This window comes from Melanerpes formicivorus, unplaced genomic scaffold (assembly GCF_026170545.1).
Source record: "Melanerpes formicivorus ecotype bairdi unplaced genomic scaffold, bMelFor1.0.p_v2 SCAF_21, whole genome shotgun sequence".
NCBI classification, from domain to species: Eukaryota; Metazoa; Chordata; class Aves; order Piciformes; family Picidae; genus Melanerpes; species Melanerpes formicivorus.
The window spans coordinates 10009399-10028864 of record NW_027142373.1 but is presented as its reverse complement, the minus strand read 5'-3'; the positions used below and the strand labels follow the sequence as shown (position 1 = coordinate 10028864).

Sequence of the window (19466 nt, the reverse complement as noted above, 5' to 3'; positions counted from 1 at the left end):
TGGTAGGAGATGGTGAGATGGTTTGTGGAAGATGCTTTAGAAACCACTCAGGAACCACCTCCCTGGCTTGATCTGTCCAAGCTCAGGTCTCCCCACACCCTCTGCAGAGCAAGGGTGGAGAAGCAGAGAGAAGACCAGAGCAGAGGGGATCCCCTCCTGAAGCTGCCAACAACCAGGAGGGGCTGGAGGTTGCCTTACCCCGGAACGGAGGTTCTTGATCTGGAGGCCGTAGGCTTCAATCTCCTTCTGGAGGATGTTGTGCTCAGCTATTTGCTTCTCCAGCTCTGACATGCCAGGGCCATACTGTCCTGAGTCGACTTGTTTCTGTGCAAAAGGAGCCAGGCAAAGGCCTTGATTTCAAGGAGAAGCTCCATGGAGGGCTGGCAGGGGCTGAAAAGATCTGCCACCTGATACCAGCCCAGGAGGGAGGGAAAGGGAACTCCTTGCTGCTCACTGTGGCTGCTCTTGGTTGCTGTTTCCCCTGCCATAGATAACCAGCCCAGAAAACCCTGGTGTGCCAACCACCAGGCACCCTTCCCATGGTGGCATGCAGGCCATGGCCATGGTTACCATCCAGCCCTCAAGGGAACCCCAGGTGACTCCAAACTGGGCACTGCACAAGGCCAAAACCTGGCAGTGTGGAACCCTAGGATGTAAGGCTGTACAGCCTTTGAAGGCATCACCTTCCCCATCCTTTTACCCCAGAGCATGGCATCTCTACCTGATCCCCCTCAGGCAACTCTTAATCAGAAGGGATCAATCAAGAGGGTCCTCCAGAGAATTTTAGGAGGTGGGAGAAGAGTCCTTCTCCTTCCCAGAGTTAATTCCACCACCCACAGTGTGATGCTGAGCACATGATGGCTGGCAGAGCCCTGCAGGCTCTGTGGACGTTGTCTGCCCTTGTAGGAGTTGGGAGATGCATCTAAACCCAGCTGCTGTTACCATCTTTTGGTCCAGGATCCTGGCCCAGTCTACCCTGGGCCCCACATCAGGGATGTTCAGCTGCTCATAGAGGGCCCTGTACTCTGCACACAGCTGTGTCACACGGTCATGGAGCTGCTGGATGCTGCCAAGGGGAAAAGGCACACCTCAGGGTCACTTGGCAAGAGGGAGAAACAAGGTGGGCTTGGCAGAGCCCAGATTTCACCCCCAAGACCCAAGGTGCTGGTTGTCCCTTTGAGACACTGCTCTTCAGCAGCAGAAGCACTTTGTCCTGCTGCTCTCCATCTCCAGGGATGGCTCAGGAATCACAGCCCAGAAGGAAGCTGCAGGGGGATCAGAGCTGCCCCTTTCCACCTAGGAAACAACTCTTGCCTCCTGATTTCCACCTAGAAGGGCTGGATACTGAAGGGAGCACAGCTCCAGAGGCTACCTGAGGCTCTTCTCCCATTCAAACACCCAGCCCTGCTTGCTTGAAGGAAGGGGGTGCAGTTCAGGAGAGGCAGAGGAGTGGATTTTCCCTGGGAGAGGGTCATGGTTTCACTCTGCATTCCTCTGGTACCTCTTCCAAGAGCTCCCAAATAACACCGTGGGGGTCACCCTGGCAGCCCCACACCCCTCTGTCATAGGATCACAGAGCAAGATGGTTGGAAAGGACCTTAAAGACCATCCAGTTCCACCCCCCTGCCAAGGGCAGAGACACCTTCTGCTCTCCCCAGTATATTGGCAGAAGTTCTGATTTTGAGGCTAAAGTCTATGGGAGGAAGAGTAAAACTCTGCAGCTCATGGCAAGGACTGGAGCTCAGTCTAGATCCTGGGGGGCTAGGGGGTTCCCAATTGCTCCTTGCCCCCATCAGTCCTGTCATCACTCTCTTATCTCCACAGCACACACCTCAGTCCCTGATCCCCTCCAGCCCTCCCTTCCAGTGACCCTTGGCCACAAGGCAGATCCCCAAGCTGGGTCTCCCTGACACACAGAGGTCCTCACACTGGCTCTGATCTGCCAGCCTGACCTGCTGGCAGCAGCCCACCCACACCCCCAGCCAGTGCTGGGTTAGGCAGCAGCTCGTGGCAAGGACTGGAGCTCAGTCTGGATCCTGGGGGGGTTCCCCCTCCCACCTGCCCCTGCTGCTGTGCTCACTCTTTCTCTATCTCCAGAGCCTGAGGGTGCTTCAGACGCTTGGCACGGTCCACGTCCAGAAAGAGATCCTTCAGCAGGGTCTCTGCTTCCTTCAGGTCCCTGGCGTTCTCCTGCTGGAACTCAAAAGCTTTGCTCTTCTGGTGATTGCTGGAATCCTGGAGACCAGGGAAGAGCAGAGGGAGAAAGCCTGGCTGGATCATCCAGACCTCCCAGCAATCCCCTTGGTCAGTGCTGTGGGCCTGGGTGCCCAACGCACCGAGCACAGAGGAGCCCTGCTGCGGGGGTGCAGCTGGGGAGCTGCCCAGCCCAGCCACCTGCTTCAGCACCTCGCCCTCCAGCATGGCTCAGCCTGCCTGCCTGCCTCTGGGGGTGCTGGGAGGCACAGGGCTGTGCTGCTGCAGGTGAGGCAGCCTTGGCTGTGGGAAACATGAGGCAGCAAGCACAGAGGCTAGAACCTGGGAGGCCCTGGTCTGCAGCCCCAGGGGCTGGGAGGCTCTGTGGGGTTCTCTGTTCCTCCCCAGCCTCCAGTCAGCCTCCAAACCTGCACCAGCGCTGAGCACCTGATGCACAGAGCAGACACCTGGCCTGTTAGCCCAGACACCATGCTTCCAGGTGAAGCTTTTCACCTTCCTGCCACCCTCTGCCACAGCTCACCTGCTTGAGCCTGGACTGTGTCTCCAGGATGTCCTTCTCCACCTGGTCAGCATTTGTCTGCATGCGGGAGATGAGCACAGCCAGCTCGTTGGTGGAGGACCTGAGAGGGGGAGCAGCAAAGCAACAGCTTGGGTGAAGGCAATGCTCACCCTCCTCACCACTGCCCAGGACCTGACACATGTGCTCCTTCCAGCCTTTCCCCCATGTCCTCCTGGTCTCCAAAGAAAGAGTCCAAAGCTGTGGCCGGGGGCATGGATGCCTGCAAGTGGTCAGTGCCTGGCTGCTGCCTTCAGCCCAGAGAGCCAAGCAGAGCCTGGGCTGCAGCAAGTGTGGCCAGCAGGTCAAGGGAGGGGATTCTCCCCCTCTGCTCCACTCTGCTGAGGCCACACCTGGAGCACTGCATCCAGTTCTGGAGCCTCTATTACAGGAAGGATCTGGAGGTGCTGGAAGGTGTCCAGAGAAGGGCCACAAGGATGAGCAGAGGACTGGAGCTGCTCTGCTATGAGGACAGGCTGAGGGAGTTGGGCTGTTCAGACTGGAGAAGGCTCCAAGGAGACCTAATTGTGGCCTTCCAGTATCTTAAAGGGGCTCCAAGAAAGCTGGGGAGGGACTTTTGAGGGTGTCAGGGAGTGATAGGACTGGGGGGAATGGAGCAAAACTAGAAATGGGGAGATTCAGATTGGATGTTGGGAAGAAGTTCTTCCCCAGGAGGGTGGTGAGAGCCTGGCACAGGTTGCCCAGGGAGGTGGTGGAAGCCTCATCCCTGGAGGTGTTTGCAGCCAGGCTGGATGTGGCTGTTAGCAACCTGCTGCAGTGTGAGGTGTCCCTGCCCATGGCAGGGGGTTGGAACTGGCTGAGCCTTGAGGTCCCTTCCAACCCTGACAATTCTGTGGTTCTGGAAGATCAGAGGTGGTGTGTCCAGAGCAAGTGGGCAGGGGCTTTGTGCCCAGCATGCAGCTCATGTGCACAACTCCTTGCCACAGGACACCACAGATGTTCAGAAGTTCCTGAGGATTCAAAAAGCATCAGAAGAAAAGAAAAGAAATTGCTATAGGGCTCCCAGCTGCACCCTAAGCACATCTGGAATGGGAAGAGCCAAAGCCACAGACAGCTGGAGGCCAGGAGAGCAGCCTGCAGAGGCAGCACAACGTGCTTGCCCTGTTTGGAGGTGCTTCCCTGGGTGTCTGCCCTTGGCTGCTTGGGAGGGTGAGATGGCACTTCAGACTGAGCCAGAACTGCCATCCTGTGCTCTCCTTTCATGCAAAGTGCTCTGCAGCTCAGCCTGTCGAGATGCTGGGCAGCTCAGTGCCACCCCAGGACTGGGCTGCAGTGAACAAGGGCTTGCTACAGGCACTACAGTCCCCCCAGGCACTGCTTAGGCTGTTGCAGCCATGCTGCTTTCAGGGCTTGGGGACAAATTTCCCACAGCACAACCACCAAGCCTCTTCTCCACGGTGAAGATTCACTGGAGGGCCTCATCAGAGCACTCCCTGTGGCCTCTCACCTCGGTGCCATCACACAACTGCTGGGCACCATCATGGCCCTCACCCATCACCACTGCTGTGGTGGAGCAGTGAGAGCCCTGCTTGGAGCAGCTGGATCCAGAGCTTGCAGCAGGGCATGGGAAGGCTCCCAAAGTTCCCTGAGGAGAAGGAAGCACCAACCTGGGTGCCACCTGTGTCCCTGTGTCCTGCTGTTTCTGCCCTGGAGGACAGTGCCAGCCCTAGCCTCTGGCAGGGAGAGCACTGTGCTGCCAGGATGTGGGCAGGCAGAGGTGGGAGGGTGTGGACTGAGAGCAGCATGGAGGGACACAGGTCCTTGGATGAGTGCTGGTGGGACAGAGCCCAGCAGAGGCTCAGCGTGGTTAGGGCATGACTCTGGGGTCTGAGAGCAGGAGGAAAGCACTTGAGCAGCAACAATGGGACACTGGATGGGGCTCAACTGAGAGGGAGGGCTGGTTGGCACCTCTGTGATGGAGGAAGAAGGCAGGAGAAAGGTGATGCCCTGAAGCAGAGCCACCCACACCTACCCCCCAGCCCCGTGGCTTCCTTCCTAGCCCCCAAAGCCAGCAAAGGCAGCAGGAAGTGGTTCCTTTAATGGCTGTCATTGCTCCAGCTCCTCATCCTGGCTCCAACCATCCCACAGCTCACACCAGAGGCCAAAGCAGATGCTGGGGCAGTCGTTTGTTACAGCCCCAAGTGCCTGGGGAGCACTGGGGAGTGCTGTGCTCACCCCAAGCCAAGCACTTGGATGCCACAGGTGGAGCTCCTGGCTCAAGTCAGCTCAGCCCCCACTGACCATGGCCAAGCCTGTGTCACCCACAGCCCCAAGCTCCTGCTCCCAGCAGCCTCCTGCCCCCTCTCCCTGGCTCCTCCCTCGGTTTGATTTCCCAAGAGGGTGGTGTGGGCTTGGGGCTGGCAGCTTCTCCTGGCCATGCCTCAGCTTCCCTGCCTGCAAGTTGCACTGCAGCAGAGTGCCCAGGGGACTGCTGTGCCCTGGCAGTGGCCTCTTCTGCAGGGTCCCCTTCCAAGGATCATGGAGGCAAAGAGCCTGTGTGGGGCATTTGTCATCAGTGTCATAGACCCATAGAATCGTTAGTGGTGGAAGGGACCTCAAGGCTCAGCCAGTTCCAACCCCCTGCCATGGGCAGGGACACCTCACACCACAGCAGGTTGCTCACAGCCACATCCAGCCTGGCTGCAAACACCTCCAGGGATGAGGCTTCCACCACCTCCCTGGGCAACCTGTGCCAGGCTCTCACCACCCTCCTGGGGAAGAACTTTTTCCCAACATCCAATCTGACTCTACCCAGTTCTGTTTTGCTCCATCCCCCCCAGTCCTATCATTCCCTGACACCCCAAAAAGTCCCTCCCCAGCTTTCTTGCTACCTGCTGCACCCTGTCTTTTACACCCTGTTAGAGATGCCTCCTGCCCCACCTCTGCCCCATGGGGGCCTTTCCTGGGGTAAGCTGCAGAGCTCAAGGGGATGAAGGGTAGTCCCATGTCCCACCACCACCACAGGGTGGATGGGAGCAGCACAGAGCCGGGACTGGGTCCTGGTGAGCCTGAGCACGCAGCAGGCTGGAGGCCCCAGCAGGTCCCCTCTCCCCAGGAGCTTACACAACCTCCCACTCATCCTCGACATGCCTGGAATGAGGTGGTGTCCCATGAGCAAATACTTAGCACCACCCAAACGTCCTGCCCAGGCTCTCTGTGCAGGGAGGAGATGGTGAGTCACGGGCTGGCCGACATCCCAGGGGATGGATGCCTCTTCCCCATGCACCAGGGAGAACCCCTCCTCCCAGGAGGGCTGGTGGGGTTCAGCTCCCACCTAGGGAGGGTATGAATGGGAGCCCCATGCGCCCATGGATACCTCTGTGCCACGCCAAGAAGGGAGGAGTGAGGATCCATCCTTGCCCCCCACAGACTCCTGCTTGTTCCTGGTGGCACCCCCTTCCTTCCTGGCTGAAGGGCACTGGGATACCCCAGATGAGGTCCCTTCCAACCCCTAACAGCCTGTGCTCTCTTGGGTCCTGAGGCTGAACACACAAATCAGATTTGTTTAGGCCAACCCACACCAAAACTATGGACTGAAGAGACATCAGCATCCACCCAGCCAGGAGGGCTTGGCCTTGCCCTTCCCCAGCCCTTGGCCTTGCCCTTCCCCAGCCCTTGGCCTTGCCCAGCCCCACCCCCAGCCCTTGGCCTTGCCCAGCCCCAGCCTGCACTGCTTGGGGCACCTGGGGTTAGAAATGAGGATGCTGTTGCAAACAGCCTGATCTCCAGGGGAGCAGTAATGCTGCCTGCAGAATATTGGCTCAGGAGCAGAGGGAGCTCTCCTCTGTGTGTCCTGAAGGGGAGAGCCAGGAGGTCTGTGAAACCTGGGAGAAGAGGAGACCTGGAGACCCTGGAGCCAGCAACTGGACTGCAAGCGGCTTCCCAGCAGCCAAAACACCTCAGAGTCTGCCAAAGATTAGCATGGATGCTTGAGGAGCACTTAGCCAGAGAGGGGATGTCCTGGGAGGGGAAAGGTTTCTCCACACTGCCCTGGGTGCCAGAAAAGAGAAGCCCTCTGTCCTCACCTCAGCCTCCCACCCTTGCCAGCTGCCTTGGTCAGGGTGGAAGCAATACTGAGGAACCTGTTTGGTACCTGCATGCTCAGAGAAGTGCCCAGACCACCACTGAGCATGGCAGGTGGAGTGTGAGCTTCTCCTGTCCACATTAACACAGATCCACACAGCCTGCAGTGACACAGCTGCATCAATGTCCTTCCCTGGGGCTGTCCCTGCTGCCCCTGGGCAGAAGCTCTCCCTCAACAACCTGGTGACACTTGGATGGGATGTGATGAACCACAAGCTTGCACAGTGGGCAAATCTCAGCCTCCTGGGGCTTGGGTCCAACCCTGCCCCTGATCTGTGCTTACAGCTTAGCCCTGGGCTGGCCATGATGGCCAAGGGCAAGGCTGGGCAGAGCTCCACCTGCTTCTCCTCCTCCAGAGCCAGGGTAGGCCTCCTCCCTAGGGCTATTTCATGCCTAGGAGAGGCAGAGCACTGTTATTATCCTTATTAATTGGTTCATTTCTCATACCACTTTCTGCCCCCTGGACAGTCCAACTGCACACAAGGGACAGTGTCTCTGAGCAGGGGCAGGGCTGTCCTGCATTCCTGGTCACTCCAACCAGAGCACTGTTTGGGCAGGACCACAGCACACACCCACCTCAGCCCCTGGTCCCCTCCAGCCCCTCCTTCCAGGGACCCTTGGCCACATGGCAGATCCCAAAGCTGGGTCTCCCTGACACACACAAGTCCTCACACTGGCTCTGATCTGCCAGCCTGACCTGCTGGCAGCAGCCCACCCACACCCCCAGCCAGTGCTGGGTTAGCTCCCATGTCTGCCAGCCTGGGACCATGCTGCTCTGATCAGGGAGAAGCAGAGGGAGGTGGCAGAGGCAGCAATGCCAGGAGACAATGAAACCATGAGGTGACTTGCCATCCACCCCCAAAGCCACCCACAGCCCTCATCAAGATCACACCTGGGCATCCAGTCCTGCCAGAGTGGAGTCCATTCCTCCTCCTCAGGAGCTTGCCCTTTCTGCCCCACAATGCAGCACCTCCTAGATGCTCTTCAGGGACAGACCTGTGTTTGTCACTGCCTCCCGGGGGTGCATCCACCACGTGGAGACAGCAAAGAGCCCTGGGAGCTGAGGGATGCTCAGCAGCATGGTCCCAGGGACCAAGGTGAGCTACCTCTCTAGGGGGCTGTACCAGCAGCAGCTAATCATGAGCCTCCAGGTAGCTGCTGCTGAGCTTCTGGCCTTGGGGCCACCAAGACCAGCTCTGGGCCACCAACATTCTCTTGGGGCCATCTGTGGATCATGTGCTGGCAGCTGCTCCTGACACAACTCATTCAACTTCCTTTTCTGAGCCACTGTGGGCACTGACCAAGCCCCAGGTCATGGCCAAAGGAGTGAGGCTTTGTCTGGTGGTTGTGCCTCCTGAAACAAGCACAACTAGCTCAGTAATTGCCAGGCTGCTGGCTCCAGCCTCCATCCAGAAGAGGAGTGAAGTCTTGCTGGAATGCAGCTCCAGTTGCCCAGAGAGGCTCAGGCTGGGGGAGAACCTGACCAGAACTGTGCCGTGGTGCTGCAGGGAGCTGTCCCAGGAAGCCTCCTGAGGAATGCCCAGCCCAGGCTGAAGTCCAGCTGGGAAGGTGGATAGCAAGGCTCAAACCAGAGGCTGACACAGCCCTGGAGCTTCTGGAGAGATGTCTCAGAGCAGTCAGGCCCCAGCAAGGGCTTGGTGCTCAGGGAACACCCCAGGTTGTCGTCAAGATGAGTCTGTGAGTGCTCAGCTCCACTGAGGCAGAAGCTTCTCATGGCAGGAGTCCAGTTCCTACATGAGGAAGACTCAGCCTTTGTGGGGGCCACCTCCTCCCCAGGTTCTGCTGCCCTGCCCAGCAGCACCTGGCCACCACCCTCCTCAGTGCTGTTTGCTAACGTGGGGCTTGGCCTCATAAACTCTGCCGCTGGGTGCAGCCCCGTGGGGTGTCTGCACACACACCACCCTGGGCTGCTGCTGCTGCCCCCCAGCATGGGCCCAGCACCCCTCTCCTCCTCAGAACAGCCCCACTGGGCTGTCCTCAGCCTCTGAGCCTGTCTGGGGATGGGGATTCTGCAGCACCAGCCATGGCAAAGCGCAGTGCTGCTGAGAAGGTGGAAAACAGCCCTGAGCTAGCAGCTGCAGGGAGGGATGAGCTCTTAGCAGGAGCCCCTACCCTGCTCCCTGCTCCAGGGCAAGCACCCTGGGCCCACCACACACACACACACACCCTGGGAGCTTAGGCAGTCTCTTCAGAGGGGATGTGGCTGCCAGATCCTTTTGGTGCTGTCTCTACCAGGGCTGAAAGAGGCATCCTCAACTATTTGACCTGCAGAGACCCCAGCCTGACCCCAGGATGCATTAGAGCAGACACCAGCAACCCTCAGCCACCTTCACCACCTGAGCAGCACCAACCTGAGCATCCTTCAGGAATCCCAGCTCAGCATCACACCAACCTCATACAGCCAGTGAGCCCTGGGATCTCAAACCCAGGCTGAGTATCTGCTTCACCACGGAGCAGATCTTGCTCCACCCAAGCTAAGAGGCTGCATTTGTTCTCCCTGCTCCTACCTGCCCAGCAGGGGCTTTGGACCTCCCTGCTCAACTGGCACAGCTCTCAGCATCTCTTCAGGCACTGCACATCCCAGGGGCTGTGCAGCTACTCCTGGGCTGGAGCACAAACCCCACTGAAGCCCAGGGCAACAGCTGGGGCACACCACGGTCTGGCATCAGCTCCCACCACCAAGCCCCAGCTTTCTGTCTGCTCCACAAAGAGGAAGGGTTCCTAGGGTGGCTCAGGAGACATGGAAGGCTCTTCCCTCATCTTCTCCCAGGGTCCCCAGGACAGCTCAGAGAGAGGTCACACTTACTTGCTAGGCTTGACGGGAGAACCTCTATTGGGGGAACTTCTGCTCGGGGAGCCTTTGTTCACCCCCTTGAACATGGTGCTGAGGTCGCAGCTGGTCTCCTGGCGCCTGCGAAGCCTCGGGGGGCGCTGGCGGTGCCGCGGGCTGCGGGGATGGAAGGAGCGAGACTCAGCCAGGGAAGGTCCTCGGCGGCAGCTAAAGAGCAGTTTCTGGGAGGCTCCTCCCCAGAGGAGGGTGAGCAGCAGCAGCAGCAGCAGGGATGGAGGCACACGCGAAAAAAATGACTGGCAAAACCAGTTTGGGGTGGAAAGAGCAGAGCCCCAGGGGCAGGGTGGGAGAGCTCGCCCCGCTGCGCGGAGCTCTGGCACACACAGCCTGCGCCGTGCAGCAGCTCCCCGGCAGGGGGGCAGAGCCTGTGGCCCTTGCGTGAGGGAGGGCTCCAAAGGGGACTTGGAGGGAGTGCTCTGCAGCTCTTGACACGCATTTTGAAGGCATCTTCTGGCGAGAGCTGTTTGGAGTGCTGGGAGGCCGCAGGACCCTACGGACAGAGCCAAGCGAGAGGCTGCCAGGGCTCCAGCACCACCTCACAGGACCTGAGGGTGCTCTGCACTTCAGTACACTTGTGGCCCAGGCTCAGCACCAGCAAAGCATTGAGGGCTCCTGGCAGCAGCTTCAGCGCTGCATCCCAGGAGCCTCAGCCAGCAGGATTCAGACTCTGCCACAAACTTGGGTACCAAAGCCCCAGAGCCCTGGGTTTGAGGCTCTACCACTGTCTACAGAGCAGGCTTTGCCTCTGGGCAGCTCTTTTCCCCTGTGGAGCAAAGGTTCAGACTTCCAACTGGTTTCCAGCACAGCCCAACACCAGCCTGGCATCTCTGTGGCTGCTGGGGATGCCTGCCCAGGTTGTGCTGCACGCTGGGGCTGCCCAACCCCACGGCTTTCCTAAGCCACAGCAAGAGCTGGCTGCTGAATGCATCCTCTTGGTTGCAGATAAAGCAAAGCTCCCCAGGAGCCAGGAGCCCTGTGTTTCAGGATGAGCCAGCACTGATCCCACACAGACATGGGCTCCTTATCCAGTGTGGGACCAGGGAGGGATGGAGAGGATGGAGGAGGAAGGGCTCAGAAGCAGATGGGGACCACAGCCCCCTGTGAGGCTGACCCAGGTTTGTGGTTGGGTTTCCCCATTTCATGTAGCTCAAGGACAATCCAGAGCCAGAGGCAAAGCTCTCGGGTCCACCATCACTTCCTGGGTGAACTCATGGTCCTCTTTAAATTGGCACAAAACAAACACACCTCTCAGAAGAGAGGGAAAGACACACATGGGACAAGGCTCCTCTACAAGGGGCTATGGGTTTGCTCTGCCTTACCATGGTGGCATCATGGCTTGGGCCCTGCTGCTCCTCACCTCAGGATCTCAGAGAGGACATCCCCAGCTCAAAGCACTGGCAGGCAGCTGGTGTGGACTTCAGGAGGAGGGATAAGATCTTCTCCAAAGGGACTAGAGTTAGCAGAGACCTGCTTCAAGATCTGTCTTTGCTGTGTGGAAGTCTACAGACAGGATGGAAAGCAGCTGCTGAGAGACCATCTCTGTGCCATGAGCATCCAGCTGACCAGTGACAGCAAAGATGCTCCTTGACCACAGCTGCTGGAGGGCTCCAGGGAGGAGGACCCAGTGCATCACCTCACCTGTAGCCTACAGGACCAGACCCTGCTGCATTATCATGTGAAGGCTTAAATCAGGCTGAAGCCTTGCCAGGGATGAGAGCTGAGAGCATCTAAGGCCGAGCAGCCCTCAGTTTGCACACACACCAAACAGGAGCAGGCAGGAGCCTATGGCTGCATGGCACAGCTCCTCTGCAGGGCTGCTTGCCCAAGCCAGGAGGGGATCAGTCCCCTGGGAATCCAAAGGAAACTAACCCAAACCAGCCCAGCTGCCTGTCACCTCCCTTGCACGTGGGGCAGGTTCTCAGAATGAACAGAAACAGCCAAGCAGGCAGATAGCAGCACCCCACCCCTGGACAACCTGCTCCCCAAGCCATCCATCACCTGCAGCCCGGAGCCCAGGGCTGGAGCTGCTTCCAAGCAGCACCCTGCTCTCCTGCCTGACACAACAGGGGTGTGATCCTTCCTCTGGCCAAGGCCCCACCTGGCAGGGCTCCCTCAGCAAGAGGGAGCGTGGTGCCAGCAGGAGGCTTTGATCCCAGCCCTGAGCACACACAGCCACACGCTGGGGCAGGTGGTGGCAACCCCCACGCTGTCCAAGATGGGACACAGGAGGTTGATCTCATGATGGGTGGGAGCAGAGCCAGCGTGCTTGGCACAGCAGCACCCATCACTCACTCACACACCAGCTGGAGAGCTGGGCCAGATCCTGCCTGGTTTTGAGCCCTGGCCCAGCAGTGATGCTGAGCATTCAGCCTGCCCCACCGTGGCGAGGGGACCTGCCTCTTCCTCACCCAACCAGACATGGTGGGAGAAGAAGAGGCAGGGCCCAGGTAAGGGGGCAGCTCTTTGCTGCCTGCTCACCTACCAGCCCCAGCCCTCAGCAAAGCCCCAAGGGGTCTGTCACCATCAGCAAACAAGTGTGGCATGGGGAAGCCACAGGCAGAGCCAAGGGCAGCTCCAGGGTGGCAGGTCTTGCCAGCCCAGCACCCTGCCACCCATTTCCAGCCCAGAACAAGTTCTGCTGCAGCCCAGCACCTGCTGGGATGGGAGGGATGCTCTGCCTGCTGCCAGCCCAGCCTCCCCCTGCACTGTGATGACCACCAGGACCTGTGCAGGTGAAGGGGATGGCAACTGTAGGAATCCTCAGGGCAACACTTGCAACAGGCACCGCTTGCTTCAGCCCAGGTCACTTCCAGATCCTCAGCAGGCTTTGTTCAGACCAGCCCCAGCTGTGCCAGGGCAGAGGAGGATGGTTAACCCAAGCCCTGCAAGAAGCAACAGGCAAGGAGACCAGTACAACCAGTTCTGCACCACAGCCACCCACACAGCTGTGCCTGGCATTTGGACCTCAGCCTGAAAACCCTGGGCAGGACTGTCTTGGGGTGGTGCTCTCTGCTCTGCAGCTGGAAGTCCAGGCCCAGGACTCCAAGAAGACCATCCCAAAAAAATGGCATTACCAAGGGCCTCCCACGGCCCAGCCACATTTCCAACAGGATCACTCAGCACTACACCAGGGTCAGCAGGGCAAGAGCTCCCTGCTGCTGCAGCTCTCTTGCCCAGGTGAGATCATCCAGGGGTGCAGGGGTGGGCAGCCCTCCTTTCATTCCAGGTGGGCCAGCCTGGAAATGCTGCTGCTGATCTACAGACAAAACCAATCCCAGAGGAGGTTGTGCCTTGCCCAGGCAGGTCCCCAGCTAGGCTACAGCTTGCTTTGGGGGCTGAAACACATCTCCTGGGGGTACAGACTGGCAGAGCCCCAGGCACAGCAGGAGAGGGTGTGGGAAGTCACATCAGAATCATTTGGTTTGCTTTCCAGAACAAGGTCTGGGGATTCACCCCAGCAGCCTGGAGCTGTGCCAGGATGCAGATGCCTGCTTTGACAGAGGAGTCACAGAACCAGCTGCTGCTCACACAGATGAGGAGGTTGCCTGCAGGGACAGATAGCAGGCACAGCTGTGTAGGGGGCCTTGGTGAGCAGGTAACATTTCAGAGCAGGAGGTTTCAGGAGCAATCCTGGGCTCATCTTTCACAAGCAAGTGGCAGAGGAGAAGCTCAGAGGCTGGTGTGCCTTTGTCACCAGGCAGGCCTCCCTGTTAAGCTTTTACAGAGTGGAAGACAGCTTGATATGACCCAGAAATGATTTACTACTACCTGTTGAGACTGTTTGCCCCCCTGGATGACAAGATACTTGCCTCCTCTGAACCCTTCCTCACCTCTCCCTGGATGAGTTTTCTTCCCACTTCATCTCCTTGCTTTTGAACTTCTTCATTGTCAAAATCATTCTTGTGGGAAGGAATGTGCTGAAGTCAAAGCCATGAGCACAGCCCTCCCACTGCACTGCACTCCCACGCCACCAAGAGCTGCTCCCAGGCAGACACTGCAGGCAAAACCTCACCATTAAGGTCTTAAATGCCCCTCTAGAAGTGGTAGGGACCTACACTGGGGCAGGGAAAGGACCTTTACTGGAAGGATCCAGCTGAATGGCTGGCAGGTGGGAGAAGAGCAGCAACCATCAGTGAGCACAGCTGCATGAGCAGGGCTGGGGCTTAGTCTTCAGTACACCTGGAACAGCCCTGATTTGTGCATCAAAGGACCCCTGGGGAAGAGCAGTTACAGCATCTCCCCACCCCTGCAAAGCCTCTGCTAATGGTCACCCCCAGTGACACCGTGGGCTGCTCTCACCAGCCACCCTGTCCAGCACCACGGCCCCAGAGAGAAGCTGGGGAGAGTTCCATGGCCACATGGCCAGCAGCAGGAGAAAGGATCCCTGCTCTCTCACCTCACCTCTGCTCTTCACTCCCGTGAAAAGCAGAGGTAAGTCATGGCCACTCCTGCCTGTGCTCTGCATCAGATTATTCCCAGTGGCTTCAGAGGGCTGCAGGAGGCTGCACAGAAGCAGAGCCCTCAGCAGCTGTGGAGGATGCTTCACTATGCAGAGAGCACTGCAAAGGGACCAGCAGATACAGCCAGGCCAGGCCAGCCCAAGGCTTGCTGCAAAGGGCACATGGACTTTGCAGCTGGAGACAGAGTTTGTGAGGCTTGGGCAGGCCTCAACAAGAGGAAAACCCTCCTAAGAGTCTCCATGGAGAATGGCAGGGCAGGGGGGAGCAGGGGCAGGGGAGTCAGAAGCCATGGGCCCCTGGATGTTCATCACCATAGGAGATATCAGAGCTTGCCCCCACCACGCACCAGTGAGTCCCTTTCTCCTCACAGACACCAGAGATGGCATTTTGGGGGCAGAAATCTTATCCCAGCCCTCTTTTCCACCCCACCCCCACCCCCCCTTTGTGGAGCAAGCACATACCAAAGTGAAATTCCAGAGCCTCTTTACTTGCTGTAAAGAATTGCCACCTCACTGGGAAAATTGGACACTTGAGTTTCTGAAGCCTAAGCTTGCTCAGTGCTCAAACCAGGGCGTGCTCTGCTTTATCTTCACCATCTGAGAGGCAGAGGGCAGTGCAAAGAGCCCTGCACTTCTCCCTGCAGGTCTCATTAAGACCCATTAAAAAGCTTCCTGCGATAAGGCTGGGCTCAGCAGAGAGCAGGATTTGGGCTCGGCAGAGAGCAGGCTTTGGGCTCAGCAGAGGAGAGCAGGCTTTGGGCTCGGCAGAGAGCAGGCTTTGGGCTCGGCAGAGAGCAGGCTTTGGGCTCGGCACGGGAGAGCAGGCTTTGGGCACGGCAGGGAGCAGGCTTTGGGCTCGGCGGAGAGCAGGCTTTGGGCTCGGCAGAGAGCAGGCTTTGGGCTCGGCAGAGAGCAGGCTTTGGGCTCGGCAGAGAGCAGGCTTTGGGCTCGGCAGAGAGCAGGCTTTGGGCTCGGCAGAGAGCAGGCTTTGGGCTCGGCAGAGAGCAGGCTTTGGGCTCGGCAGAGAGCAGGCTTTGGGCTCGGCAGAGAGCAGGCTTTGGGCTCGGCAGAGAGCAGGCTTTGGGCTCGGCAGAGAGCAGGCTTTGGGCTCGGCAGAGAGCAGGCTTTGGGCTCGGCACGGGAGAGCAGGCTTTGGGCTCGGCAGAGAGCAGGCTTTGGGCTCGGCACGGCAGAGAGCAGGCTTTGGGCTCGGCAGAGAGCAGGCTTTGGGCTCGGCACGGGAGAGCAGGCTTTGGGCTCGGCAGAGAGCAGGCTTTGGGCTCGGCTCGGGAGAGCAGGCTTTGGGCTCAGAGCCAGCTCAGTGCCAAGGGCCTTTCCCCCAAAGAGGAGGAATCCAGCACAGCTGCCTTGTGTGAATGGAAAGTCCTGGCCCTGCTCCTTTGTACCTCTAAATACAGAAGACCTTTGCAGCAAGCCCTCTCCTTAACAGCTCAGACCCAGGGCTTTCAGGGACTACTCATCCCTAGACCCTTCAGACATCAAAAGGAACTGCCTGCTTCCCACCCCGTGGCCTCTCTGGGCTCATTCCAGCATCCCACAGCTTCTTCTGGCTTTAAGCCCTAGAGCTAACCAGCAGGACATCAGGGCAGCTCCCTAAGGCAGCCAAGGTGTTAGCCTCATTTTCCTCTCCCCAGAGGATGAGCAAGGCTGTAATAGCACCAAGTAAATTCACTCATGGCAGAGTCTCAAGACACTTTGTCTGGAAAACCTGTTTCTAACTTACAGGATGCAGCCTGCAAAATTGGCTTTATTACCCAGGGACACTGCTGAAGGGAGCTGCTCCCCAAACATGGTGATGGATCTGGACAAGATGTGTCCTAGATCATTAACCAGGCCATGAGGTAATTGAACACCTCCCTGGGAAAGCAACCTGCACACACACAGGGCAGAGCTGGAGAAGCACCCTGTGAAATCAGGGTGGGAGAGCAGAGCTTTTGGTGCAGTTTTCACTCATGGCTCCCCCCAAAAAGCTGCTTTGCTCAAACAGCAATGCCCTGGGAAAGGGACCAGCCCCTCAAAACACTGGGCCAAAGCACCAGGCAGCTGGCCAGCACTGGGGTGATGGAAAGGCAGACATGGGGACAGGGCTGCTCCCCTCTGTGCCTCTGCACTCCAGTGCAGCCCTAAAGCGTGCAAAAACACCTGCAGGGTGTTTGGTGTTGGTGGTGGCCAGCTGGGAGAGGTGTCCCTGGAACAGCTCAAAGGTCCCTGCCTGGGAGAAAAACCTCCTGTCCTCGATGCAAATAGCTGAATGAAGGAGAAGGTGCTCAGAAGAGAGGGGTGCAGGCTGGCCAGTCCCAAAGGGCTCTAGAAAGGAGGATGCTCAGCACACAGCAGCTGGGAAGGAAGATCCTTTCACGGGATCACCATGGTTGGAAAAGACCTTCAAGATCACCAAGTCCAACCCTAACCTGACTGCACCAGGGCCACTCCTACACCATCTCCCTGACCACCATGTCTAGATGGTTTTTGAACACTTCCAGGTATGGCAACCCAACCACTTCCCTGGGCAGCCTGTTCCAGTCTTTGGGACCCCTTTCAATACAGGAGTCTCTTCTAGTGTCCAACCTACCCCTCTCCCCTCCCCCCCCCCCTCCCCCCCCCCGTGTAACTTGAGGCCATTTCTTCTTGTCCTGCCTATCCCTTGTGAGAAGAGACCAACACCCATCCCTCTACACCCTCCTTTCAGGCAGTTGTAGAGAGCATAAGGCTTCTCCTCAGCCTCCTTATCCCCAGGCTGAACAACCCCAGCTCCCTCAGCTGCTCTTCAGGAGACTTATTCTCAAGATCCTTCATCAGCTTCACTGCCCCTACAAGCCACCTGCCAGGCAGAAGGGCAGCACCAGAGCCCAGCCCATGCCCAGCAGCAGATGGTGCAGCTGCCAGGAGCACTGCTAAGCTTGGGTGTCTTGCAAGCCCTCCCCCGTCTCCCCCCCAGCTTCCCATGCCAGAAGGCCTGAATGCTTTTCAGTGGGACCTGAACCTCCTGCAGAGCTCCACTTCTGAGCTGCTGTTGCCTCACTCAGTGGCAGTCCTTCTGCATCACAGGCAGGGAGCAGAGCAGGATCAATCTGTCTGCCACCACTAATCCTGCATGGCCAGACTCTGCCTTCCCTGACTTCATTTAATGCTCTGAGAAAATTAGATGTTCTCCTGCTTCTGTGGAAGGGGGAAAAAAAAAGGCAAGCACTGCAGGTAATTCAGAGGCTTTGATGCTCCTCTTTAGTCATTCGGGCACCACAGCCATGGCATCATTCCCTGGACTGACCACAGGCTGGGGATGAGAGTCACTAATCCTCCTGCACAGCGTGGGAGCCTGGGGCAAACTGCTCTGCCTGCTCCATGCTCCACCACCACCAAGCCCCACAGCCCTGCAAGGGAGGGACAAAAACCCTCTTTCCAGAGCAAGAATTTTGACTTCAATAACCCCAGCACCGTGGGTGCCCAGCAGCGGAGGAGCTGGCCAAAGCCCACGGCAGGGCAGGGCCTGGCAGTGCCCAAGCACACCCTGAAGACCTGGGTGCCAATTTGAACTCGATGGCTCTGGAGCACAGGAAAGCTGTGCCCAAGGCCCCGTGTGCACAGCGAGCCGTGCGGGCTGCGCTCCTAGGAAGTGGTTGGAAACCTCCCCCTCGGAGACATCGCTGCCCGTGGGCCGGAGGAGGGAAGGTGTTCAGCCCGGCCGACTTGCAGCAGCCCGGCGAAGGGCTGGGACACGGCCAGGGGGAGCGACAGGGACACGGCCAGGGGGAGCGACAGGGACACGGCCAGGGGGAGCGACAGGGACACGGCCAGGGGGAGCGACAGGGACACGGCCAGGGGGAGCGACAGGGACACGGCCAGGGGGAGCGACAGGGACACGGCCAGGGGGAGCGACAGGGACACGGCCCCCTCGCGTGCAGGAATTTGCACTTGGGCTTAGCTCTAAGCCAAACAGTGTAATCCAGCTCGGCAGGGAGCTCATCAATCACTCCCTGCTGCAGAAAGCCAATCCCCACCGCAAACACGAACAAACCGCGGGGACGCTCCAGGGATTCAGGCTGGATGCTCCGGGGCAGCATGGTCCAGAGCAGGGTCTGTCCCCCCCCAGATCCCACCCTGGGATCTCTGCAGCCGCAGCCACCCGAGCGGCAGCGCAGGGACTTTGCAGCAGGAGAGCAGAGGACTCAGCCTCTCCTGCTCGGCACGCTCAGGCTGAGGAGACCTCACCCAAGGGGAGAGGGTCAGGGCAGGGAGCGGCTGCGTTTCACAAACCTGTTCACCCTCGGCGTGGTTTGGGTGAGCCGGAGAAGCCAGCGCCCGGCAGGAAGCTTGGCTGTAGGTGTGTCCCTCTGAACCGCTGCCTGATCGGCTGCCGGAGCACCAAGATGCTCCCCCTCAAACCCTCCCAGTGCCAGGGCAGGACCTGGGAAGAGGGACTCGAGAGTAACTCTGGTGTCTGAGCTGGGCTGGTCGGGCAGCCGCAGCCCAGCACTTCCTCAATTCAGAGCAGGGGAGGGCAAAGAGCTGCTGCTGCTCCCTGCCTCAGCCCCAGGAAAGCTCAGAGCACACAGGCTGTTCCTAGCTCACCTCTGCTGAGCAGCTTTCAGGATCACTGCATCCTGGGGTTTGGAACTAGATGATCCTTGAGGTCCCTTCCAACCATAACGATTCTATGATTCTTCCTGCTGAAGCTTCGCATTCTACTCTGCAAGCACCCTCCATGCATTCCTCCCACTCAGCTCAGAAAGTGCTTTGTTGTGGCAGACAAAGTGACTTCCAGTTGCTCATGCTGCTTGAAAACAGCTAGCCCAGCCTGAAGTGGAGCAACAAAGAAACGACAAACCACTCCTTGCAGTGAGCAAACCCCCAGTTCACATCCCCAGCTGAACACCCTGGGGTGTTGGTGCTTGTAGGTCCAGCAGGTCAGTGGACAAGAGCACAGACATCTCTCAGTGGATGCCTCTTCTCCTGAGAACCACTCTCACTGCAGCTGGACAAGGATTTCCCACACCTGAATCCTAGAATCGTTAGGGTTGGAAGGGACCTCAAGGATCAGCCAGTTCCAACCCCCCTGCCATGGGCAGGGACACCTCACACTGCAGCAGGTTGCTCAGACCCACATCCACCTGGGCCTTCAAAACCTCCAGGGATGAGGCTTCCACCACCTCCCTGGGCAACCTGTGCCAGTCTCTCACTACCATCCCAGGGCCTGTAACCCCTCCCTGCCAGCCACACACAACACAGGCTGCAGCCAAACC

At 58.6% G+C, this 19466-nt stretch overlaps 1 protein-coding gene across 1 annotated transcript in view; it reads right to left on the bottom strand.

The window, feature by feature from the left end:
* Positions 1–9870, bottom strand: part of EVPL (envoplakin) — a 29738-nt gene extending 19868 nt beyond the window's left edge. The window contains 5 exon segments of the mRNA XM_068151486.1: positions 199–324; positions 943–1066; positions 2081–2235; positions 2735–2834; positions 9702–9870. Coding sequence (XP_068007587.1) covers positions 199–324; positions 943–1066; positions 2081–2235; positions 2735–2834; positions 9702–9775 — 579 coding nt within the window. The 5' untranslated portion in view covers positions 9776–9870.
* Positions 9871–19466: the final 9596 nt, after the last annotated feature.